General features: G+C 39.1%; 1 protein-coding gene across 2 annotated transcripts in view; it reads right to left on the bottom strand.

Moving 5' to 3' along the window:
* The window catches only part of ITSN1 (intersectin 1), a 150784-nt gene that overhangs the window by 107464 nt on the left and 16233 nt on the right, over positions 1 to 27087 (bottom strand). For both annotated transcript variants that reach the window (XM_068425074.1, XM_068425073.1), the window contains exons 2-4: positions 10443 to 10502; positions 3941 to 4033; positions 1782 to 1845 (exon numbers count right to left, since the gene is read on the bottom strand). In XM_068425074.1, coding sequence (XP_068281175.1) covers positions 1782 to 1845; positions 3941 to 4033; positions 10443 to 10470 — 185 coding nt within the window. In that variant the 5' untranslated portion in view covers positions 10471 to 10502. The remainder of the gene's footprint in view (positions 1 to 1781; positions 1846 to 3940; positions 4034 to 10442; positions 10503 to 27087) is intronic.

Raw genomic sequence — 27087 nt, 5'->3', positions numbered from 1 at the left:
ATAGACAACATTAGAATATTGCTATTAATCTACAAAGCAAGCTTGCCACTTCGAGATCTTACCCCTGGGACCTAAGATAAACAATGATTCACATTTTTCAGTGCAGCCTTGAGCATATTGTGACATCCTTTGCTGCCTGCAAAAGACTTCTGGCCACTGAACAGTCTAACATCTATTGTTTCTGTGCGACAGCAGTAATCTGTGGTAGGTTACAAGCAAACACTCACTCATAGATCAAAAGAGTTAAATCATTTGAGTTGTGGGAAAAGAAGTTGCGTTTTCTCCGCCCCCCCCCCCCCCTTTTTTTTTTTAAGGGGTTTTACTACCACTATGCAACTATTTTCCTACTTGGTTATTCTAACTTCAACTAGGAATATATACAGTGATCTAGAATTTTATTTAAATATTTACTTCTCTTAATTCAGAGATGATCGAAAAAAGAAGACAGACAGCGAGAAAGGGATGTCTGCATGCTTTTTTATGATTTATAAAAGCAGAATGAATAAGTTTTAGTTCAGCTTTATTTAAAAAAATGTTCAAGTTCAGGTCTTGTCTCTATGACAACTACAGAACTAGTGGAATGATTCTCTCCCTCTCAAGAGGCTGAAAAACTGAATAATTCAGAGAGGAAGAGATTTTTTAGTCAGACTATTTACAACTGTTTAGTTTTGTTAACACCTATTTAAAGCTAATGCCTATGGAACATTTTTGGAGAAAGGATGTCTTGTTTAAAACAAAACTTCTTTCCTTGTTTAATTAAGAGGCAAGAGAAGTTCCAAAGGGACGTTTGAACTTTCACTGAGTCTTCAGCAAATAAGATAAACAGACCAGATTCGATATTTGTTAAGTTGAACATAATTTGAACGAAAATAATCTCTTTATTTAAAAGCCATGTAAATCTAGCCCCTCTTTTAGGCACGCATATTTCCAAAGCAATTGTTTTTCTTGCAAGAAAATAATTGTCTTCTTTCTCCAGTCAGAGCAAGATTCTGCCTTTAGAAGTCCTTACTACAACAAAAAGGTTTTATGACTGCAATAAACTACTCTCTTTCAAACAGTTAACAGGGAAGTTGCTGCCTTCTTCCAATCTAGAATGAAAACCAGTATTATTTCACTCTGCCTAGCACCAAAAAAAAAATTTTAGTAGTAATATAATTAATGTAAATTATGAATAATCTATGCAAGTTAGCATGTCCGAGTCTAGCAGGGTGATATAATTTAGAAGAGAAACACTTGCAATCCTCCATGAAGAAACTGGCAGACTGTAGAAATGCTTGTGATGTATAATACACAGCAATGCAGATTTTGATCTGTCTAAATTCACCAAGGAATAGTAAAAATGTCAAGCTTTCAAGCTTTATCTCCAACTACAATGGAAATAGTCTATGGCAGTCCTCATTTTTGCAACAAATTTTGCAAATCTTGCATAGGCTTTCCCATTAGAAGATTTATAATACTAATTACTGTGCTTAGCAGTTGTATTAGTATGTTTTAATAAAATCGAAAGCATTTAGTAATTTGAAATGAGGGCTGCAAATCGCCAACTTCAAAAATGCCATTTGCAGAAGGACGGCTACTTCCAATAACTGAACCAGTAACTTAAAAACTCAGCTAAAACATACTACAAAGCATATTTGCCTTGTAGACTTCTCAAAAGCACGCTGAACTAAATAGGTGATTTTAAACCCCAGAATGTGAAATACAGTTACTGTCCAAGTCTGTACCAGTAAATTTCACCCTGTGACATAACTGCAATTCTCCCACCCCTCCCATATACTCACCATATCTGTGCTAACACGGGTTGAGGTAACCCAGATTGAAAAAAAAAGTTTCTAGCTTGATCACCTGTAAAATAAATAGGACATCGTTTCAGAAAATGCTAAAAATACCTGCAAGAGGAAAAAGAAAATCATGAGTCAAAAATACCTAAAACAGAAGCAACAGTAAAACCATAAATACTTAATGCTACACATACGTAACAGAGTATCAGATTTAAACTTATTTGTCACTTGCAAACGTAGCAGGTATTTCCAACAAGCACGTACTGTTTAAGTCTGCAACAGTCAGTACCACATGAAGTCAACAGGGCATAAACATTTAGAGCAATGGGAAACTCATGGTTCACAGTCCCTAATCTGTTAGTGGCTCTCTTTTCAGGAATCATATGCCTCGTGAGAACAAGAAAATTTTTTCTTCCAGAGAAAGTATGTATCAATATAAACTCTATCTTAGATTTTTTGGAAATACAATGGCAGTCAGCTGGCACAAATTAAATAAAGTGGTCTTTACCCTGTTGTGAACCTGATAAGGCACCATTAAAGAAAGCAATGGTATATTTCAAAGTCATTTTCCAACTATCAATTAAAAGTAAGGATAGCAAAACAATTACAAAAGGATTAGGCACTTGGAAATATTGTGGCCTGTAAAGCAAAGTTGTAAACAGACTAGAAATAGCACTAAATATCAAAGGAGGCCAATAAAAATAGTAACATTTTGTATCTGTCATGTTACAGGAGCAGAAACAATCAAATTGTATACTTGGAGGCATGTATGGCTGTGATGACACTCTCCTAAGAATCCAATTCTGATTTCACACTCTGGAAAACGTCTTGATTGATCAGACAGCAAGAAAGGTAAAACACTTCTGTATCTTTCATTTCAATTAAGCAGAATTTAGATCGCACTAAAGAAAATTAAATGCAACGAAATAAACTAAAAAAAAGTAGGCCTTTAAAACCAAAGCAAATTAGTGGTGTTCAATGAAAACTTATTAGGATCAGTGCAAGTCCTTTACTTGCAGCTTTTCATCCCACAACTTAAATCAATTTTGCCATTTAGATTTTTTAAAGAGGTCATCCATGTCAATTTAACTAAACTATCGGTTTCTGAAACAGATTTCAGTTAAATTGATACATCTTTATTTAAACAGACTTCTTAATCTATTAGTATGTTAGCATGGTGGGTTGACCCCAGGCAGAAGCTAAGCACCCAGCCACTCATTCACCTCCCTCCCCCCAGCAGGATGGGGAAGAGAACAGGGAGAGCAAAAGTGAGAAAACTCAGAAAACTTGGTGGTCATGACAAAGACAGTTTAACAAGTGAAAGAGTAGGAAAAAACCCAAGTGATGCAAAGGTAATCACTCACCACCTCCCTCAAGTTCAGTCTCTGAGCAATGGCTACCTTGGAAGACAATAGCCACCCCCCCAGTTCTTGTTGAGCGTGATGGTATGGGATAACCCTTTAGTCAGTTTGGGTCAGCTGTCCCTGCTGTGTCCCCTTCCCAACTTCTTGCCCACCCTCAGCTGACTCGCTGGGGGAAGCACAGAGTGAGAAATAGTGAAAGTCTTCAGGCTTTGCAAGTACTGTTCAGCCATAGCCAAAACGTTTCATGTGTTACCTACACTACTTTAGTCACAAATCCAAAACACAGCACACCATACAGGGTGCTGTGAAGAAAGTTAACTCCATCTCAGCCAGACTCAGTACTGTGAGTTAATTCACTGAACACATTCAAAGCACTATAAATATTACCAGGCATCAGGGTGATTCCATGTCCTGAATTCTAACTCTACGGTTTTTAAGTATCAGCTGGCTCTACACAATAGAACTGCTTTATAGAGCCACAGTTATAAATAATTTTAATCCTACTTACAGAAAAATCAAGTGACATAAACCAAGTATACAGCTGATAAATATCAGAAAAATATCAGAAAAATATCAGAAAAATATCAGAAAAATATCAGAAAAATATCAGAAAAATATCAGAAAAGATGGGGTTGATGTGGCAAGGTGTATGAAAAATGGGATACAAAATGAGTAAGATCTGTTCAGTTTTTTAAATTCTTATGCCGAAATGTCTCCCAGGCAACTCTGTACGTATTTAGGCTCGTTAGCTAGGATTTAATTAAATTAAATTAGAAGTGAAAACTATTTCATTACCAGTGATAAATCCAGATATTGGTTTCAGACTATGGAACTGTTGATCATGTTTAGCTCTCTCCTCCACAGTAACAGCCCAGATATCCAGGTTGCCTAGTTCAAAAGAAATAGAGAAATGAAATTAAGAAACATTATCTAAAAACTACGCTATTTTTATTTCTGAGTATGATTATATCATACCATACTGGACCTCTGAAAACAACATGCATACAGAAGCCATTCATCTGAAGTCTACAGTTGAAAGCTCCATGAATCCTTAAATAGCCAGTTAGGACTTAGCAGAACTAAGTATTACCAAACTAAGATGACTGCTGAGCACTGATTTACTTATCTGGCTCATACAAAAATTTAAGTTGCAACCAGGCTACTCAAAGTGAAATCAAACTTACAAATGGGCTATTAAAAGACAACATCAGCATACCAGAGGACATAATGCAGAAAGTTCATAACACTAGATATTTAGGGGATGGGAGGTCATTTGCCTCTCAGAGCACATCCAGCTGAAATGCAAGTTCTTTTAACTGAAAAGGTACCTCAAATAATCAGTTGTGTACTATGTAGTTTTGCACTATTATAAGAGAACTCCTCACTTTTCTAGGAAGTGTGATTCAACCAGATAGTAAATATTTTTCATGGGCAACAATAGCACAGGAAAGCATGCTGCTTCATTCTTCTGAGAATGAGAAATCCGAGTAAGAATGTGTTACACAGACCAGATTCTTCACACCACACTCATAAATTGGAGGTGAATATTTAGTTTACGCTGAGATTTACTACCCTTCTACAGTGCCATCCTTCCACTATGATTTCTCCAGTTCTACCTCCATTTTTGCAGCAGTTCCTCTCCTCTTACAGACATTCTACTTTCATCCCTCAGATTATTTGTATTCAGAGCAAACATATCTCAGCTTCCACTTGATACCTCCAATGAATTCTCCAACACTGTGCTTCAGGCTTGTCTCAACAATTTCTAACCAGTAAAAACAATGATTTCAACATCTGTAGAAGTACATTGCACTGGTGCACCTTCCTGTAACTCCTACTGTATAGGAATGTAATGACATGAAGGCACCTAAGTTAACAGAATCACTGTTTTATTGAAGTAATATTAAAAGATAAAATGTAGACTTACAGAAAAATAAAGAGGAGATCTAGCATTCACTCTGTCTCAGCACTAAATTCTCAGAGATTAAATTTCAGGTAATAAGGTCCACAAATATTTACAGCAAGTATTTCGAACTGCTTTCATGCTGAGGCAGAATCAGACTCAGCAGTTACAAAAAACATGCGAATTTCCTGACTCCTGAATTTCTTCTAGTTAAAATCTACTTTCATGTGGCAAAATGTGCTTTGGAGAGAAAACGAAATGGACAAGGGGAAGAAAAACATTCCTTTAAATGGTGGATTTCTTAATGAAAGAAAAGCTACATTCTTGGTAAAAAATTATCATCTCATTTTCAGGTAACCTATGTATTTCTAGAATCACAGAACGGCTAGGGTAGGAAAGGACCTCTGGAGATCATCTAGTCCAACCCCCTGCCAAAGCAGGTTCACCTAGAGCACGTTGCACAGGGTCACGTCCAGGCGGGTTTTGAATATCTCCAGAGAAGGAGACTCCACAACCTCCCTGGGCAGCCTGTTCCAGTGCTCTGTCACCCTCAAAGTAAAGAAGTTTTTCCTCATAAAAAGTGATTCCTCACAGAAGCAGACAAGCTAACAGTATCTAATTCAAAGAAAGGACATTTTAAGATTAGTCCAAAAATCCCAGAATTTTAGTGATTAAGCTCACGGAGGCACTGTAAACAGATTTCATAGCTGTGCTCCCTGTGGGGATGAAACAGGACTCTTTGGATATGAACATCCCAAAACACAATAGTTCATGTAAGCAATTATCTCCCCCATCTTCTCATGAACCCCTGACAGGAGGAAAGGAATGGTGTTAATTAAGACTTTATGACCAATATGCAGACTAGGTCAACTAATCTAGGCCAACTAGGAGCAGTTGAATATCTCCCTGTATTGGAAACATGCCTACTCCAGCTTAAGATCCTAAGGCTGGATGTGGCAGCTTACACAAAGAGGGAGAATTTCTTGGAATATAATGTGAGGAGGAAAAAAAAAATGAAATTTGCAATGATTTGCAGGCTTGGTCTCTCTCAATTTGAGGTATGCATGACTCTAGCACCAAAAAAAAAAAACAAACCAAAAAAACCAACAACCCACAACAAAAAACTCCAGATCCAAAAAAACACAACAGCAGCAAAAAAACCCAGCTCTTCCTATCCTTCCACAAAGGAGGCAATAAAACCCAGAACTAAAAACTCTTATGGCATGAGGTAACTAAAAGTGTATTCTATTAACTACTTTAAAACAAAATTTGTTGATTTCTTCTCTGGATTCCCTGTAACTAGAACAAATGGTTGTCAATATTTACTCTTCCAGATGGAGATTTGGTTGGTATTGAAACAGTATCACAGAATCACAGAATCACAAAATGTTAGGGATTGGAAGGGACCTCGAAAGATCATCTAGTCCAATCCCCCTGCCGGGGCAGGATTGCCTAGACCATATCACACAGGAACGCGTCCAGGCGGGTTTTGAATGTCTCCAGAGAAGGAGACTCCACAACCTCTCTGGGCAGCCTGTTCCAGTGTTCAGTCACCCTTACAGTAAAGAAGTTTTTCCTCAAATTTAAGTGGAACCTCCTGTGCTCCAGCTTGCACCCATTGCCCCTTGTCCTGTCAAGGGATGTCACTGAGAAGAGCCTGGCTCCATCCTCTTGACACTTGCCCTTTCCATATTTATAAACATTAATGAGGTCACCCCTCAGTCTCCTCTTCTCTAAGCTAAAGAGACCCAGCTCCCTCAGCCTCTCCTCAGAAGGGAGATGTTCCACTCCCTTAATCATCTTCGTGGCTCTGCACTGGACTCTCTCTAGCAGTTCCCTGTCCTTCTTGAACTGAGGGGCCCAGAACTGGACACAATACTCCAGATGAGGCCTCACCAGGGCAGAGTAGAGGGGGAGGAGAACCTCTCTCGACCTGCTGACCACACCCCTTCTAATATACCCCAGGATGCCATTGGCCTTCTTGGCCACAGTACATCTCCTTTGTGGGATACGAACATCAAAAGAGACAATGTTAAACCAAGCAAGCCTAGTAGCCTCTTCAGTCAGAAAAGTATGAATGGCATCTCTGGCATTGCCTCATTTCCATCTTTTGTTATTTGAGGAAACAATAAGACCTATGAGAGGTCATGAAGTAGGATCTTACCCAACCCCAAGACATCATCCATTGCTTCAGATCCTGGAAGCCAATACAGAGTTCGTGGGGCTTTTCAACATATTTGACAAAGGAGGCAGTCACCAAACCACAAAACTGACTCATAAGCAAGCTATTCTTGAATGCAGCAGCAAGCCCTCTAACCATCTTTTTTCTACATGGCCTAGCAATCACCTCATCTGCAAAAGTGAAGCAGTAGGCTCTCATACATGAAATGGGCATTTTATTCTCCTAGATGAGTCGACAGAAGGTCAAGCATACCACATTCTTCCCAACAATTACAAAAACCCTACCATGTCTATTTTTTTTTAATTAGTCATCCTTAAAACGGGCAGTGTTCTGGAATATCAATGAGTCACCCCAATTTAAATATTGGGTGCTGTGCTCTTTCCATACCTATTTCCCAAGCCAAGTTGAAAGATTCTTTAAAAAGAAAGGAAGTTAAATAAAACCAAAAACACCATTATTGGTATTCATAAGCAGAGGGATACCAGATATTGCACATTTGGAGTGAGGGCTCTCCCAGGATGGAGACTGCATAAATCGTCTCCTCTGTGTCTTGTTTAGTGACTACAGGTAACAGAAAACACTGCATTCTCGAAAGGATCGTAAAATTTCCCCATAAAAATTGGAATTTTCTTTACACCATTTGTTTCCTCTTACAGCAATCTTAGACTTTTGCTGTTACTCGTCTAAGAGGAGATATGATACCACTTGGTAGACCTGGTTCAAGTATGAATATCATAAACTTCCCTCCCACCACATTACAAATTAAAGATACTCCAGAAACTACATTATCCACACACTTTTTCAACTTCCTCTTTGTAGAGCAGTCAGATGAGAAAAGTTGTTTGAGAAGAAATAGTAAATTCTGTCCTTCCTAAAGTCATATACTAGAGGTAACAGGATCCTGGACAACAGATGCAAGATCAAATGGTAACATATAAAGTCGAAAAAAGAAAGCTGCTATCCATCTGTAATGCAACGAGAACTCTCTGAAGATGGCAGAGGAGAAGCTTTGAAGACAAGATTTCCATTAAGAATGTATGTATATGTTTAAATATGTGTGCATGCAAAGCACAGCCCTAACTCTAAACAAAAGGAAATACTTCAGTCTGAATGAGCAGATTTCATTTACAACATGACTTCTCTTAATTGTGAAAATCACGGTGAAATGAAGCTATTCACAACTTTTTACACAACCTGAAAAGGTATCTTACATGAGGCTGTCCAGTGAGTTTATTTGATCTAAGCTTTTGGCAGCCAGTTTCACTCCCAAACTGAGAAAGTCTGACATCAAACAAGATTTAATTCCAGAGAGCTGGACTTATGAATGGCAGCTTCCAATTATACGTTTGTTCTAGCTACCACGGGCAAAGAGAAGCTGCTTCTGTTGTGCTTCATGAACTTTTTCAGACTGGCAGAGATTGCATCCAGTCAATTACGTTTAACAAGAACTGGGTTTCCCTAACAACATACTCTGAATGGTATGCTCTGAATAGTAGCATGTCTTTCCTGAGGTCTCCCACTGAAACACTAACACCAGATACAAATTTAGTTCCTAGCTATGTCTGATCCCAAAAACTAGACTTCCATGTATATTTATATACATACATACACACTTTTGTGTGTGTGTATGCATATTTATGTGTCTATTTATGTGTATATATGAAGTTCAACAAGGCCAAGTGAAAGGTCCTGCACGTGGGTCAGGGCAATCCCAAGCACAAATACAGGCTGGGCAGAGAATGGATTGAGAGCAGCCCTGAGGAGAAGGACTTGGGGGTGATGGTTGATGAGAAGCTCAACATGAGCCGGCAATGTGTGCTTGCAGCCCAGAAGGCAAATCGTATCCTGGGCTGCATCAAAAGCACCGTGGCCAGCAGGTTGAGGGAGATGATTCTGCCCCTTTACTCCGCTCTCGTGAGACCCCACCTGGAGTACTGTGTTCAGCTCTGGGGCCCCCAACATAAGAAGGACAAGAAGCTGTTGGAATGAGTCCAGGAGTGCCACAAAGACGATGAGAGGGCTGGAGCACCTCTCCTACGAAGACAGGCTGAGACAGTTGGGGCTGTTCAGCCTGGAGAAGAGAAGGCTTCTGGGAGACCTTCTAGCAGCCTTCCAGTACCTGACGGGGGCCTACAGGAAAGCTGGAGAGGGACTTTTTACAAGGGCATGTAGTGATAGGACGAGGGGGAATGGTTTTAAACTGAAAGAGGGTAGATTTAGATTAGCTATTAGGAAGAAATTCTTTACTGTGAGGGTGGTGAGACACTGGAACAGGTTGCCCAGAGAAGATGTGGATGCCCCCTCCCTGGCAGTGTTTAAGGCCGCATTGGACGAGGCTTTGAGCAACCTGGTCTAGTGGAAAGGAGTCCCTGGCCATGGCAGGGGGGTTGGAACTAGATGATCTTTAAGGTCCCTTCCAACTGAAACGATTCTATGATATATGTATACAGAAACATACATATACACACAACAAGAATCATATCTGCATCTCCAGAGAATAGGCCTTAACAGATGCAACATTTAAGTGGAACCAAACCAGTTACTAGGTCTCAGTACTGAAATTTATCTTTGTGATCTTTCTTAAGATTGGTTGCAAAACTGAGCTCAAAAATGTATTTCATGTGAATAGCAAAAAGTAATGTCTCTATTGCACTACCAGGGCCCTTCCTGGATCCTTCAAAAAGACTGAAGCTCAAGATGCTATACCTTCCCCTGTTATAAACGGAGAGGTAAAACATGCAGCACCTTTGTTCTAACCTAAACATGGGTTATGGTACAAAAAGGAAAAGAAATTTGAAGTGATAGCATCCAAAGGCATCTGCTGTACTTTTTAGCAATGAAAAAGTCTAGGAATCCTCAAAGAAAAAGCATATCCACCTCTTAGCCACGACTAGTGCACAACAAGGCTATGCCTTACTGCCAGTGGTTGAGTGGCCTGGATCTGCCCTACAGTTACAAACCATAGGACTGTAATGGATCAATGCACAAAAAAGGGATACAGCACAGCTCTTCTGTTTCACTGAGATGTCTCTGCAAATTTCATGTCTGTTCTCTAATGGGCCTGCAAAAAACATCACAAAACAGATAAACTATCATCTCAGAAAGATACATTACCCATAAACACTTCCATACAGAACATATTCGGAAAGCAAAAGATTTATGCAGAGCTTTTGCATATAATAATCGTTCAGAATGCACTATAAACAACTTACCCCCAAAAGGTGTTGGAAACTGAGCCATGGTTCTGTCACTTTTAGCTTGTTAATAGATGCCTAAAGAAAAAAAAAACACAGATAATCAAACAATTTCAGTATCTTCCATTTTCAATATATTTTCTGTACCACCATATAATTAATTAGTACAGCAAAAATAAAGGCAATGAAGAAGTAGGATCGTACAAATACTACCTGCAAGAACTGTTACTTACAAGAGAACCAAATGACTCGTTTTTTGCACTACCCTATGGATCCAGGAGTGCATTTTCATACCAACAAACAGTCACGTTTCAGTTCTGTTTCAAGAATTTGCCTCAAAAACAATCTTCATTTACAAACAGTCAGTGAAGTAGTAAAGAAGAGAGTTAAGTCAGCCGCAACGGACAAGATCTCAGTGACACTGCTCAAGGCTGCTTTACCTTACCAGGTGTTAGAGCTCTGCTCCTACTTAAGAGCAGAATTGGCTCTATTTCCAGCTGTTGAAAACATACAACATTGTCAGCGATCGGTTTTTTATTCCTGACAGAAAAATTCGTTAAATGCACTGTCTTACTTAGAGTTCCTTTGTTTTAAACAAAGGACATTAAAAAAATGAAACTAGATTTCAAGACTGCTTTATCACCAAACTAGCCCACAAATCTAATACGCACATCCGAATGAACACAGTGCTAAAGGTGACATCGCAAGCAAAAATACAGTAGTTGGTGGGAGACACTCCTAAGTTAGCACTGCTTGTTTTTCAAATAAAAGCAATCTATGCAGTCTAGAAATTTAATCTTTAAAGAAAAAAGGAAAAACATTTTTCTTACTCCACACAAAGACTGACATGAACTGCCTGAGCCAAGAGGACAATAGCTAGCAACAGAGCGACAAAACAATGAAAAAGCAGCCTCTTGTCCTACTAGATTCCACTCATGTTTTCCGGGCAACAGGAGAAAAGCAAAAGGAAACAGAGTCAGAAGGAGAATAATTTAGACTGCTTGAACAGCAGCAGAAATTTATCAATATCACTAAGAAAAGGCATTGACTGGCATCAACAATTTCCTTTTGTCTGAATTTCTTGTTTGCTCCCCTCCCCATCCCCCCTTCACACTTCCCACATACTCTTCTGGCTTCCAGCTTGGGAACCTACTATATATACACTCCACAGATGTCACTGCAGAAAAACCCACAGCACTTTTGTAAGCCAGTCTCCCCATCAGTTGTAATTTAGAGAACTATGAAAAAAATACTGAATTTTTTTCTCCTAATTTGGCAGAGCAACCAAGCGTGGTACATGACTCAGAAACCTTTTTCCAAATGCCAGGTAACACAGCTGATACTAATTTCACGTACAGCAAGCATTATCTCAAAAGTTTAAAATCACATGTATACTGATACAGCGTTTTCAGAATACTATCTTAATAGTATGACTCTTTCAAAAGCATTTCTTAAGTGCCAGAAGATCAGCACTTTAATCTTTGCTTATGTTTTCTTTTTGTACTCTGTTGCAGGCAATACCTCTGTTATGCTTCTATTTTTAAAAACTGCAAGCAAACCCTAGGAGGGGAAAAAAAAAAAAAAGATTTCTCTGAACTTCCACACATGTACTATTGAATCTTACAGCACAGGCAGTTTTTACACTGAAGTGTTAAAAAGATAACAGGAGAGAGACCAGCAGAGCACAGATTCTCTTCCTACTTCAATTTCCCAGAGTATGCAGAAGGACAGGAAAAGCACTTGGGGCAGCAAGGGGAGGACAAGAGACTTGCAAAGGAGAACTAGACGGTGGGTTGGGGTGGTGGTTGTTTTGGTTTGTTGTTTTGTTTTGGGGTTTTTTTGCAAGCTAAGAAAACTTAAATATTGTAAATACTGGGACAGAAGAGTGCATAAAAGGACCGAAAGTGTTTAGCCACTTAAGGGAAGATACTCCTCCACAGAATAATAGTACTCCAAAGGAACTGGTAGTTTATTCCTCCTTTACCTTGAACATATCAGAAAGAGCGGAGGGAGTGGGAAGTCTCAAGACTAGCCCTGTGCTGGATGCCAAAGAAAGCATAAAACCATTCTAAAGAGCTTATGTTAGCAGTAAGCAGATTAAATAGTGATGGGTAAAATGGAGAAAAGGGGTAGAAAGCCATGTTTAAACTTGAGAGACTGAAAAAACAAAATAAAATAGACTGCAGACAGACATACAATAGGAAGCAAACAGAGGGAGAGAAAGATCAACATACCCCAGTAAGAGAGTAATTTAAGTTTGCTGTTTATTGCCAATGTAACACCCAACTTCCACAACCAGAGGTTTCACTTTACATGCCTGAGGTGACACCAGGGGCCCTAACTCTGCAGGAATTAAATTTTGCAACTGTGACAGTTGATTCTAACAGCTCAGGGTTTGTTACATATGAAAATTAAGGTTAAAAGAGATCAGGAATTTCATAGCATTCCAGTATTGATTTCGTAGTTTTTTGTTTAAGTATCAAGGAGCTGGAGAACCTGCCCTGTGAGGAAAGACTGAAAGAGTTAGGTCTTTTCTCCCTGGAGAAGAGAAGGCTCAGAAGGGACCTCATCCCAGTAGCCCAGTACTTAAAGTGTGGCTACAAAGAGGACAGAGGCTTTCTCTTCACAAGGAGCCACATGGAGAAGACAAAGGGCAATGGGTACACGTTGTACTGGTAGAGGTTTCATCTCAATGTAAGAAAGAAATTTTTTACAGTGAGAACAATCAATCCCCGCAACAACCTCCCCAAGGATGTAGTAGGGTCCCCGTCACTGGAGGTTTTCAATATATTGCTGGACAGGGTGCTAGATAATCGCATCTAGGTTCCCTCTCCCACAAAAGCCTGGACCAGATGATCTTTCGAGGTCCATTCTGACCCAGGCTGTTCTATGATTCTGTTTTTTGGGTTGAAGATCTCTGGGATGAAGACCAGGTATTATTTATCCAAAAAGCATCCGGCACAGTCATTATATTATAAATTTATCATATATTTGTAAATTATTGTAATGGAAATAAAGCACTGACATTTCAATTTGCAACATTACTTTGAAACAGTAACAAGTTGTTCTAGATCTGCATTCCTCGTACCCTAACCTCTACCAGTTCTACAACAGCATTAACTCCTCTGCCTTCCTTGTTCCTCCCGACACCCCCAACAAGAAAGAAAGTATAGTGCGACAAAATAAAAATTACGTAGGAACCAACTGACCAGAAAGCTGACAGAAAACCAGAATGGGTAAACTGAGCTCTGTGCCATTCCCTTCAGGAAAGCAGTCATTTCTCTCTGACTTAACTACTGATACTCGTATTTGTAGGAACTTAAGATATCTCAGCAACTTTTTGAACTCTAACAAATTCGATTGACATTGACCAATGAGTTCAGAAATTCTTCAAGCAGGAAGAAGAAGAGACAATAAGGGGAACCACAACTGCACTGTCAGTCAATCGTATGTACTGTTTCCTTAGAAAGTCAGCCCAAAACTCTTACCATAAGCAAAATTATGCTAGTAATGAACTGTTACTTAACGGTCCTTCAAATAGTTCATTTTCCACAAGAATCAGAAGATGCACCAGATATTTTATACTGCTTTTAGAAAGAACAATAAAGCACATCGAGCTACTCACCTTTGCTCGTCCACAAAAAGGCTTAAGCCATCACCACACTGAGACTTGACAAACAGATCCAACATTAAACACATCCTTCTAACGTACGTCACTTAATCTACAAACAACAGAGATATATGTCTAATCTACACACAATATAAACCACTCAACACGATGATCATTCACAAGTTCTGTACTTCCCAACTCTCCAGAAAAGGCATACACACCAGCTTTCAAAGTCACAGCATGGTACCCACATCAACCATTCTGCACGCCCTCTCCCCACAAAGGTCTGTGCAGCACCAGAACATGTTTGTGTTCTCAGGTCAGTGAAAGCAGCGCAATAAACAAATGATGTTCCAGCAGATCAATAATTTGCAAATGCACACAAGACTCATTATACATGTCTGCTCTCTGTAATTCTTTCTGCTCAGGATTACTATACTATGTTGTTATGAGCAGGCAGAAAGGATGCTGGCTGTGAGCATTGTTCCAGTTTCATTCAACATCTGTGTTCAGGGGTTTCACCTCTCTGTCAGTTGGGAGACGGAAAGCCCACAAAGTTTGGGACTGAACATTTCCAACCAGGAAAGTGCGGAACGAGGAGAGTGTTATCTCTCAAAAGTAATGGAGTCAATAAGACCAGATAAGGCTACATTTTTCAGTTTGAGGACCAATGCTACTTCTCAGAGCTAAGGAGATGGACAATACTTGGAAGTAGGCTCAGCCTTGATTGTCTTCCACTGTGGCAATCCTACTGGAATAAGGACAATCCCTCCATCCATGATCTCCCATGGACTTCAGAACACAATGAGGCTTTCCCCATGGCTGAGCATGGGGGATAATGAAATGTCATACTGGCACACGGATGTAAAGTGTAGAACAAGCATCAGGACCAAGGCATTCAGACAGGCATCACTTTTATATGCTGCACAATTAGAACCTTCATAATCTACACAATTATTTCTATATACACCGAAAGTGTTAAAACATACATTTAAAACGCATAGGTTACACCCAGCTCTGAGCAAGGGAGACAAGGACATGGCCAACCATCTCAACTGTTAGTACTCTCTCTTCCATCTTATGCTATTCTAGGTAAGCCCGGAAATATTTTATTTCCCATCCCTCACTCCAAATTATTTACTCTCTTCTCATAAACCAATATTCTATATACAAGTAGTACTCTCTCATATATACAAGAAGTTGAACATTCTGCTCCTCCTTAAACTTAATGGAGGTCTTCCTAGACTAAAAGTTATTCATATAAAGGTAGAATTTAAACTTGTACAGAGACTAACTCCATATGTACATAAGCCCAGATCATATCCAAATTTAAGTACTGATGTCTTATCTAAGTTTTTACCTTGAAAAAATGACCAGGTTGAAAACAGATACACTAACAACAGTTATCCATAAAAGTCAGATATGTATGAAAATTCCTTCCACTGCATATTATATATGGAGTTTAATAACGTGGCTCAAAACTTTATTATAGTTTCTATTTAAAGTTGTCTGTGCTTTTCTAAGGACATGCTTACATAGCAAACTGTAATAAAGCCATAGGAGGTATAAATTAAGAGCAATTTAGATATTTCAGTGCTATGTGTCTTTATATGGACAAGTTTCACACTAAAAAAAAAAAAAAAAATCATATTTTTGCTTTCCTTAAAATGCAGCACAGCATTTCTATTCCTAAACAATCATTCACAAGATAATTTGGGTAGACAATTCCAGAAGTAATTCCTTAGGCAACTTATCAGTCACCTTCCTCCTCCTACAGGAAAAAAAAAGAAACAAAACCAACTAGATAAAAAAACCCACATCCTTCTCAAGCATTCCAAATTATGACAAAATACCCTCAAGCAGGATGTCACATGAGAGTATCACAGACTAACAGAAGGGTTTTCTTGTTTTCCCATGTTACACAGGAAAGTCTTAGGCTAGTATTAAGTAAAGGACTCCAATAGTTTCAGCAAAGCCTGGTAATTTTAGATAGATGGTGGAAAACAAAAACAGTTTTGAGACATTTATCAAAGTTTGATTCTTGCTCTTTGGAGATCAGATCATTAATACAGTTACCAGTTTCAGTCAAACTTTTCAGAGTTTCTGGTCTTTACAGGAATGACTTCTAACTGTAAAAACCCTCACAAATGTTAACTTCTACTATTTTTTGTATGTTTTGCCAAGCACCCAAATGAGATTAACAAAGCTAGTCACCATTGCAAATGCTTTTCAATTCCTGTGGCAATGATCAAACTGCTGAGAAGGTCACTTCTGTATTCACGGTATCTATCTTCTGCTGTGGGGAAAGGATAACCTGACCACAAAGGAAGAAAAATCACTATAAACCCACCAAGCAGGCAACAGATGTAACAGCAAGGCACTCTTCTCTTTTCTCCACTCTAAGTCAGAAGACAGCTCAAGAGTCTTACAAATAAAGAACTCCTTACTTGCTAAATGTCTCCATTTTTCCTGATTTTATCAATGTAATGTTGACATTTATCAACAACTGTGCTGGAAGCCCCAGACTAACACCATAAATGGTGTTTCTGTGTAGAACAAATTTGCAAGCAGGTAAGGACATTGTTTACTTTCCTGTCATGGCACTGTCACTTTATCTTGCTCAGTCATCTAAACTTTAAGTGTGTTTGTAGGAAAGCCCTCCACAAGTACTTCCACGGGAACTACCAGGTTTTTGTCTGTTCTTGCTGAAGTACTACATAAGGGACACTGTCCAAAACACATTTTATTACTTCAAGACCTTAGGGTCAAAATTCAAGAGGATGGTTATGAAGAACATTCTTGGTCAAATCAGACCTACACCGCTCAAATTTCTCAGACAAGTTTAAGATCCAGGCAAGAGGCTTTTTTGCCATCAAGATTAACAGCTGGCTTGCTGTTTTCCACAATTTGTCTTTCATGAAAACAGTACTGAGTTTCCCAGGCTATATTAACTCATACATTTCTGGGTGAAGGTATTTCTCATTTCTTTAACTGACATCTAAATATTAATAATTACTAATTTAACCTGAGCAAGGTGCTCAGAACTTGTCTCTAACAAACACATAAGATTATTTCTTCAGAGAGAGTTCAGAGATTAATTCCTTGAAAATTTAGTACTTCTCTTGTTCCAATAGAAGAGAAGCAATTAGGTAACTGGTTATTGGCATTAATATCATCCCTTCTGAAGCAAATGAGAATGACAATCCCTGTTTCAAACCTGAGGAAACTATGGCAGGAAAGCATTTTAATTCATGGAAAAAGTTAATAGTGTAACTTGGAACAGAAACCTAATTCAGTGTGATCATGAACCACGAGAACATGTTTTGCACATGAGTATTACAAGCAGTAGAGAAACTAAATTATAAGTTTGGAAATGAGAAGTTAAAGAACTGGAGATCTTCGAGTGTCATTACATTCTGCATCTTCATCCATGGAAGACATGTTGTTGAGTACTGCTGGTAATACACAGTCATCAAACAGCTCCCAAGCACTATGTTAAAATGTTTCAGGATCGTACAGGCAATATAACCAAAGCAAAATTCTTTCCCTTAAGGAGTTCTCAGTTTAATCAAATGTAATTAACATTAGGAGGAAAGCAAGCAAAGGCTGCAGTGATAAGGTCCCTTTGTTGTATAGTCTAGCTAGCACAACTTGAATGGCTGTTTCTAATCTTGTATATACATAGGCTGTTTTTAATCTTGACAGCATTTCATCCAGTAATTCCAGTACTGAGTGAACTGTGACTGAAGTATAGTATCTTTCTAAAGAGATGACTGGCTTTCATTTTAAAAGATTTAACATGATAGAACATCCACTGCATCACTCAACTGTTTCTAAAACTCTTATTAAGAAATAAAATAAATATCTTTGTTTATTTTCACTTTAATATTTGTTGACTTCACTATGAACCACCAGATCTTGTAAAGTATGAATTCTTATTTTTAGAATGAACTTTTAGTGGTTTCTTAGCACTCACAACTTTTGTTTTTTCTTTTTAGTTGTCTTTACTTACAGAGGTGTAGTAATAAACTGCTTGCTTTTTTTGTTTGGTTTTGGGGTTTTTTTTGTTAAAAAGCTTCATTAACACAACTGCAGTTGGCAAGTTGTGACTCCTCCCCCTTCAAAACAAGTTCTGCTGTACTAAAAATCTGAAACACAAGAATTACAGAGCTAGGAATACATGCCACACCTACAAGACAGCCTTAACAGTAGCCTGGCATTAACTTCAACAATGATTCAAGTAAGGAGGACAAAGAAATGCATGATACCACTGCTAGATATGAAAGTATTGTGCTCTCAGACCCTCAAAGTCTATTTTGTTTCACAAACATGAACTTGAGCAGTGATCTCAACTGCCAGTAAGTAATGGTTTATAGTTATCCTGAATGCTAATAGAATCAGATAAAGCAGATTGGTTCTGCTATTTACATTACAGAAAATGAAGACAGTCATGCTTTATTTCTCAACTGTTAATCTGGCTGTCTCCATGGCTCGAGGATCACTAAGCAATGGCACTTAGAAGATACACTTGGAACAAAAGAAAAAAGTGGCCAAAGCCTGGAGTACAGCCTTAGCCAAAGGAAAGCAAAGTCTGAGTGCTCTGTAATATGTAAATGCCAGTTTTATGTTATTTGTATATTTGTGTATTATCCTAAGAAGAGGCCGACAGTCACGTCACACCTGTACCTTAGCCACTCTTAACTTTTTAACTCTAGCTTTTCAGAGAGTAGAGCACAGTTGTTTTGAAAGCCCAGTGTAGCACTGGATCACATCCTTTTCACTAGGCATTTTTCCCTTACCACTTTTCTAATCTCTCCAGTTCACATAACAAGTAACCTTGTTTCGCCCTTTACTGCCTCAGCAAGAAATAGCTCAACTACAGAATAATATGATTATACCTTTTTTTTCAGATTAACTCTTTCCTTATTCCTACATCAACTATCACAGTCCACAACTGCTTCCACTCCCCCTTGGGCCACCCCCCTATAGTGAGGTGGACACTGCTATATTACTTGCAAGTCAAGAAGGTCATGTAAATACACCAGAGGGTAGCTGATAAATTTCTTCCCCCACTTTCCTACAGATTCCTACTATACAACTCTGTGTGAACTCTCCCATCATTCACCATATTGGTCCAGCATTACTCCAGTGTTCCTCCCTTCTCAATGCAACATTTTAATCCATCATTGCTACTTATCTCCACTGCCGCTAAGGCCACCCTAACCACAAGGATTCCTTTTTCATGCCCCTGCATGAGCTCAGAAGTGATAAAAGGGTGGAGATGGTGGACCTGTGAGCCGTGTTTTCAGTCACAGGACTGAAAAGCAAAGAAATTACGGACACAGTTTAGATCTGTGCTCCTCCTTTCTGAGTAGGCCAACGTAACTGTCTCTAACACTAGACAGGTGTGAATCAAAGGACTGGTAACCCAGCCTGATGTTCTTAGAGGAATGAGGACAGCCAAAGAAATACATCAGAGCCATCAGTCTTTCTTGGACAGCAGTGGCGGTCTCCTATCCCAAGATTTTGTTATTTGTAGGCCTAATCTAATCCCTAGTAGCTATGCTGTGCAAATCCCCATTCTTGTCTGAACTTGATAGCTGATCATTTGAAATGGGGACAATGAAAAAAGGAAAATAAAAAAAAAATATCTGATGATCTGAGTTCTTTCACTTCTCATTCTCCACCTCTGCCCCAAAGCAACAGTTATGCTGGGGGAAGGGTAAGGAAGAAAAAGCTCAGACTCAGCATAAGTGTAAATTGAAAGAGCTCTGTATGTCCACTCCCTTTCCTCTCCTCCTAGGCAAAACCATAAGATAAAAAGATCTAGTAGGGCAGAGATGGGATAAAGTTGGTGATATAAGAGAAGGTGCAGATGGCTCTATTCTTTGAACTACTCCAGTGTAGGTCAGTTTGTCCTCCATAAGCATCTGCTCTTCCGAACTCTTAGAGGAAAGGGGATCATCAGTTACATAAATGCAGTGGCACGGCAAGAGCAGTTCACTATAGCAGATTTGCAAAGCAGATTTTCAAAATAGTGCTTTAATAGGAATTATTCAGCATCTATCAAGCCTTCTGAGTAGTTGTGTCAGACCACATCACTATTGACTGAAGTAGCAAACATCTCCCAGCCATGGGCCTTCTGCTCTGAATCTCTTCAAAGCTCTGTCTTCCTAACTCTTTGCATGACATTAGGAGCACTTTCAGATCCAAGAACAGACATATATTATGTCGTTTAGACAAGTATTCCTGTTATTTGCCTTCCTTCTGGTCATACTTAACCCTGTTGTTCAGAAACAGGTTGATAGCTGTCATTCTCTGTGGCTTACTCCTCTGTTTTTTTCTTCTAATTAGTCATACTGATTTCCTTGAGAATGTCAATTGAAGAACTTTGATCTCAGGGCAAAACTCCCTGAAGGAGACCTCGCAAAATATATAAGCATTCCTTGAACTTGCCCTGAACATGAGTAGCATCCCCAAGGGATGGCTAACCTCCCTGCACTTCACCAAAACAGAAGACCCCAAAGTAACGAAGGTGAATACCAAAGACTCGCTCATTGGTTTTGTTTTCAATAAAAAAATTTATTTCAAAAAGAAATCTCTTATCAGTGAATTGCCCAGCACCACTGAGCAGCATGTTGTGAGACAAGGTTGTTCCTTGGGGCAAGAACAAAACAGGCATTAAAATAAATCCTGAAAATGACGACGCCTTCCTAACTTCTTTGGAAATTACTTTTTTCTTCCACAACAGAACTTCCCAGAGAAAGAGGTCATATAAACACTCCACAAAAAAGTTATAGTTCCATTTGTTGGGGTTATACTGACTAAGCAAGCACTTAACAAAATTCTCAAGATTTAATTATGAGGATTCTCATATTTAGCTAAAAACATCTTATTGACCTATAGAGCTACTGATGCAGCACACACCAGGAAATTCTCTGCTCTGTGGCACTAACACACAGGTACAGTCCTGACCCCAGCACTGTAAGGCTATTCAATATATTTGTGTACAATGCAGTGATCCAAGTACTGCATTCACCCCAGTTATCTGACCCTTCTGATTTCATCACAAGCAACACATACAATTTATATGTAATAAAAAGTATATAGCTATAAAAATAATAGATATGCAGCACAAGCTTCATATGTGTGGGTAGCTACACAGAGTGCTACGTCACTTAGCATCAAACAGCAAGGTTAAGTCCTTTTTGTTACAAGGACAAGTTTAAACAGTTATGTGGAGTGTAGGTACCCAGGTGCCAGCAGCGGGGGGCTGCAGGGGTGGCCTCTCCAAGGCTCCAACCGACTTGCCACAGGGCACAGCTGAGTCCCTCAGCCAAGATGGTGGCACCTCAGGGAAAGTGTGTGTAAGAAAGGGCAAAACACTGCCAGACAGTCATAGGAAAAGTGTGAGAAACAGCCTTGTGAGCACCCAGGCGAGAGGAGGCACTTCAGGCGCCCCAGCAGGGATCCCCTGCAGAGACCATGTTGAATCAGGTATTGCCCTGCAGCTCATGGAGAGACCACAATGGAGCAGATATCCACATTGCAGCCCATGGAGGACCCCAGGCTAGAGCAGGTGTATCCTGAAGGACTACAGCCTGTGGAGAGGACCCACGCTGGAGCAGGGGAAAAGCATGCAGAGGAAGGAGTGGCAGAGAGGAGCTGCTGTGGACTGACCACAGCACCCACTTCCCACCCCCCTGTGCTGGGGCGTGGGGGAGGTAGAGGAGTGGGGAACGAAGGAGTGAAGTCGAGCCTAGGATAAAGGAGGGGGAAAGGTGTTGCTTCAATTTGTCTTTGTTTCTCATGATCCAAATCTATTTTAACAGGTGTTAAATTCATAGAACCATAGAACCGTTTTGGTTGGAAAGGACCTTTAAGATCAACAAGTCCAACCATTAACCCAGCACTGCCAAGTCCACCACTAAACCATGTCCCTAAGCACCACATTTACACATCTTTTAAATACTTCCAGGGATGGTGACTCCACCACTTCCCTAGGCAGACTGTTCCAATGCTTCATAACCCTTTTGGTGAAGAAATTTTTCCTGATATCCAATCTAAACCTCCCCTGGCACAACTTGAGGCCTTTTCCTCCTATCACTTGTTACCTGAGAGAAGAGACTAACACCTACCTTGCTACAACCTCCTTCCAGGTAGTTGTAGAGAATGATAAGGTCTCCCCTGAAACTCCTTTTCTCCAGAGTAAACAACCCCAGTTCCCTCAGCTGCTCCTCATAACACTTGTTCTCTAGACCCTTCACCAGCTTCATTGCCCTTCTTTAGACTTGCTCCAGCACCTCAATAATTAATCTTCCCCCAGTCAAGTCTGGTTTGCCCATTATGCTAATTGTTATGTAATCTCCCTGTCTTTATCCCAACCCACGAGCTTTTTCACCCCATCTTCTCTTTTGTCCTGTTGAGGAGAGGAGCGAGCAGCTGGGTGGGCAACAGGCAGCAAGTCAAGGTCAACCCATGACAACGTACTAACTTATTTGAAGAAACCAGTGTTCTGTCTGTAGGTGATCCTGACCCTTTAGAAAATATTAAAGGCTACGTAGGAAATGACATAGAATTTGAAAAAGCACAATCAGACAAAACTGTTCTGACTTAGGAAATTATTTTTATATAATATAAATACATACAAATAATGAAAGTGTGCATGGACTGACTCATACAAAGACTACCAGATTTTGGCTTCTACTCATTTGGCACACAACAGGCTCTAAGAGGACTTGGCCAAAGTTATCTAAAAACAGTAACACAGTAAATAAATTACCAATCCTACATTTTAGTCAAGGAAATTGCGACAAATTGTGTTTAAAAAGAGATTAAAGAAGAGGACACAGTCTCTTTTTTACTTCAAATAAGAAACGTATACAATAACCAGCACCTGCTATACAGGATGCAATTCAATGATCCTCCTCAGTCTCTCTGAAACTGAAGATCACCTAAAGGCAGGCACCTTTAGCAGAATATTTAGAGAACTTCAGTAATAAAACAATACAAATAATAGTTCCCAGGTGAATACAGAGAACTTACTTGCATCTAAAGCAGCTGACGTATCGTAAGGAGTTAGTTACTGAAGCTTCATTTCTTTTATGAAGCAGACTATTTTACTCAGAGCTTTACCTGTGCTAAAATCTGGAACTATTTTTCCATCAGTAGGATCATCGGTTCTCAGCTTTACAGAAAACAAATTACTTCTTTTAAAACCAACCCAATTAAAGCAATGGTATGTACTTTGGTAAAGGAAAAGACACCTTCGGAAAAAAAAAATATTCCAAAGACCTGCCTGATGTTACCTAAGGATAGTAGTATACCATTTAACACAAATATGCTTCCAGCAGACAATGAAAGACAAAACAGCACTTCAAATAACAGCTTTATTGGGAAGAAATGCAAATGTCGGATGAACAGATACTGAAACTTCCTGTGCTATTTTTCACATAGTGATAAGAACAGACCCTTGGGCATTTGCAAAATTAAAGCATTTCCTTACGTTAGAAAGGTTGTTTATCAGACAACAGTACATATGAAGGATAAAGGATTCTCCTACATTGTCAAGAATGCAAAAGTTGCATAAAGCTTAAACAAGGAATTAAATATGTTAAAGCTCAATTGCTAGAGGCAACGTCTCCTATTTAAAATACACTTAAGAACACACTAATGAACTGAAGTAAAAAGGGCTTAACTGCATAAGGCAGGGTATATCCCAAAGTAAGGTTTTTCTGTTTACTTTTTCCATCAGGATATCAATTCACCTCCAAAATGCCTAGAAGCAATTTTCCCATAAGAGCAAAACCATTTCAGGTGTGTCCACAAGGCTGGGCAACTGATATATGCCCAGGGACTATATGGGCTAAGGGAAAGAAAAATGTTTTACAAGATGAAATGGTAAATCACAGATATATACATAAAAATTTTAGAAAGTGTGTTCCAATTTATACATCCTATTTCTATAATGAACAGAATTATCAATTGACTGCAAGTACAGTTGAATGGCACAAAAAATTGTGTAAGGGCATGTGACAAGTCTCCTCTCCAAAGGACAAGTGTGCTTTCTATCAGTTCCACAAAAAGCAGCCTCCTGCATCTCAACAACAACTGGAAAAGTTTCAACTCTTGGTTGGCATAAAAGATTCTTCAAATGTTAAGATACAAGGACAGGAATAATCCTGCTGAATATATTACCTGTGGTAACAAGTTCAGAGGCAGCAAAGAAATTATAAAAACACACACCAAAAAAAAGGAAGGCCTTCCATATATCTCACTAGAGTTGAGGTGCAAGTATTTAAGCAGCACAGGCTCCTTCGAAGCACACATACAGTGAGGTTGAGGTTTTCCCCACTACAAAAAGAGATAGGTAGAAGCAAGAGTTTACTGGAAGAATAGTCAGATTTCAGCTTTAGTCATAACAAGCTGGATGTTGCAAACACTATTCCAGAGCAGCACTTTGTAACTGCTGAGCAGTTGAGGGAGCAACGGGATCACTCAAACATGGTGTCACCAAGTTCCAGGCTACAAACTCTCTGCATTTCTGTCAAGGGTTGGTAATTATTTCAAGCCTATGCAAGAGAGAACCAGTACATGCACACAAACCAACTCCAATAAAAAAACTAGATACAGAAGACAGGCTTTTTTTTTTAAAAGATAAATATATCAAGCAGCTAGAAAAGAGGTGCTTATTCTCAGTATATAAATATTTATAGCTAATAAGATGGCACTCTGAAGAATGCAGGTTACAGTGGGAGGGCACCATATGCACAGGCATTTTTCATGCTTGATCTGGAAAGCAGGCTACTTTGTTATGGTCCTTCTGTAAATGACCAAAGAAGTCCATATGGTTAATAACACTGAAGAGTGTCATCTCCCTGTACTGAAATGCTTTAATAACTCTTTCCAGGATAAAAATTCCTTTTCTTAAAGAGGACAAGAACATTAATGTTACTGTTAGTGTTAATGGTTTATTTACTGTAAGTCACAAACCTGTAGCATGGGGAGGTTTATTTACTGTAGTTTACAAATTTCTCCCCTGAGGGTACTTCAAAAGTCATCTGTTTTTCAGTACCTAGTGATCAGGAAAATTTGTTACAAGTCACAATATGGTTGTGGAGCTGTCTTCAACTAGGAAAAAATCAAATTGCAAAATTGTAATACAATGCTCTGATTTCCCAACATAATAGATCTAAAACACCCTTCAAGTTTGATTCAAGCAGAAAGTGAAGACAGCTATGAAAACAAGCCTACTGAACTCTAAAAACCCTCCCATTTGCAGGTTTTTAACATGTTAACTATTATTCAGTGCGCAACTACACACATAAGTACAGTTCTGCAGGTATGTAACAACACAATCCTTATTCACTGAAGTTGTGTGGTGGCAGCAGGTTGATTACTATCAAGAGACACCTAGAACTCTGCGTCCTCAAGAGACTGGTTTCCTCAGCAAAGGCAGGGACAGAAAAAAAGTAAGTGAAGAGATGAAACATTTATATTGGGAGTAGTAAAGAAAGGTCACAGAGAGGAGGGCCCACAAAGAATGAAATAAGACAAGCCTGATAAAAGCAGAGGATGGGCGTGATGCTACAGCAGACTTCACAATTTATCCACCTCATAGTTCAAATACAACTCATCCCATTCCTCCATCAAACTCCCACCGCCCTTACAGCACTCATGTAAAACCTCACAAAGATTAAGCTTGCCAAGTTTCACACTTCTGAGATCAAATACGTTCTGAAGGTGATGTTACACCCGTAACCCAGTGATGACACAAATCAATGATGTGAAGACAGAACTTTGTTTTATGATCTGACTTGCCTAGAAATTAGTATATTTCTTTTTTAAAGTAGTCAATAGGATTGTAACACCCCTTCTTTTTCATCTTTCCTCACAATACAAGCCCTGAACAAAGTTCTTGTAGGACACATGTTGAATAGGTGAAAGACTCCGGCCATCTTGTTAAATGCATGAACTTTAAATTCCTACGAAGTCATCAGAGCTACATCTCACCCAACGGTTTTCTCTTGGTATACTTGTTGCCTGGAGCTTCCTTTAGTTCACTGAAAGCTAGTATCTGTCAAGACAAAGACATGATTTGCAGGGAATCAGAGATGCCACCTCCAGTATCAATTTAAACAGTTACCAAGTAAAGTCCTGGGATCAAGTCAAGAAATTCACATCATCTTCACCGAGAATCCCATGCTTAAAAATCTAATTCTACAAAAAGAGGGAATAACCACACTAAAAAAAGGAATTTGTAGTGTTTAAGTTACATCATTACAAAGGCTATGAATCTGTCTACCTTCTCTCCATTTTTAATCTTGCCATCAGTAACAACATATGAGAAATTACAGAATGTTATTTCCCATGCTTTGTTAACAATTACAGCTTAGGCTCCTGAAAAGCTGGTTAAACTTGTGCATCTTCAGCATATTATTCTCTCTTATGGTTTCAAGATTGATAGGATGACAGACAGACACTGATAGCAACCAACATACTGATATGCCTCCCAAACCAGAAAAAAAATATGTCTAGTCCTTAAGCTTAACCTCAAGACAGCTCCCTTCCATGCTGATTTCAAGGTTGGGGTAAAGCATGCGGCACAAAAGCTCAGAAAGATTCTGAAATAAACAGCTCACATAAAATATACGTGTACACATTTGTAGTAAGATTGAAAAAACATTTGACTATACGTTAACAGAAGGGATGTTATACGCATGCTACCACAATGGAAATGTTTTAGTGAATTTAGTTCTGATGCAAAGGACGTTTCTCACTTGCAGCAGTTTTAATCTTTGTCAAATTTTAAAAAGTGAATTTAAGAAATTCTTCTGCCTTTTTGTAAGGTAGCTTTTTGCACTCTGGTTGACCAGTTTTGTTCTCATCTTAAAATGCAACTTTACATATAGAATTCTCATTTTTTCTAGCTGTTTAGGTGACCGTAATCTACTAATCTAATTTGACTAAGTAGTTCTCCTAAGTCATTCGATTTCCAGCTCGGAGAGCACAGTATTCATGGCAGACATATGTCATACCTAACTCAGTTATCAC

This window comes from Nyctibius grandis, chromosome 2 (assembly GCF_013368605.1).
Source record: "Nyctibius grandis isolate bNycGra1 chromosome 2, bNycGra1.pri, whole genome shotgun sequence".
NCBI lineage: Eukaryota > Metazoa > Chordata > Aves > Nyctibiiformes > Nyctibiidae > Nyctibius > Nyctibius grandis.
The sequence above is the reverse complement of the archived record's forward strand: the minus strand, read 5'-3'. Positions and strand labels throughout refer to the sequence as shown.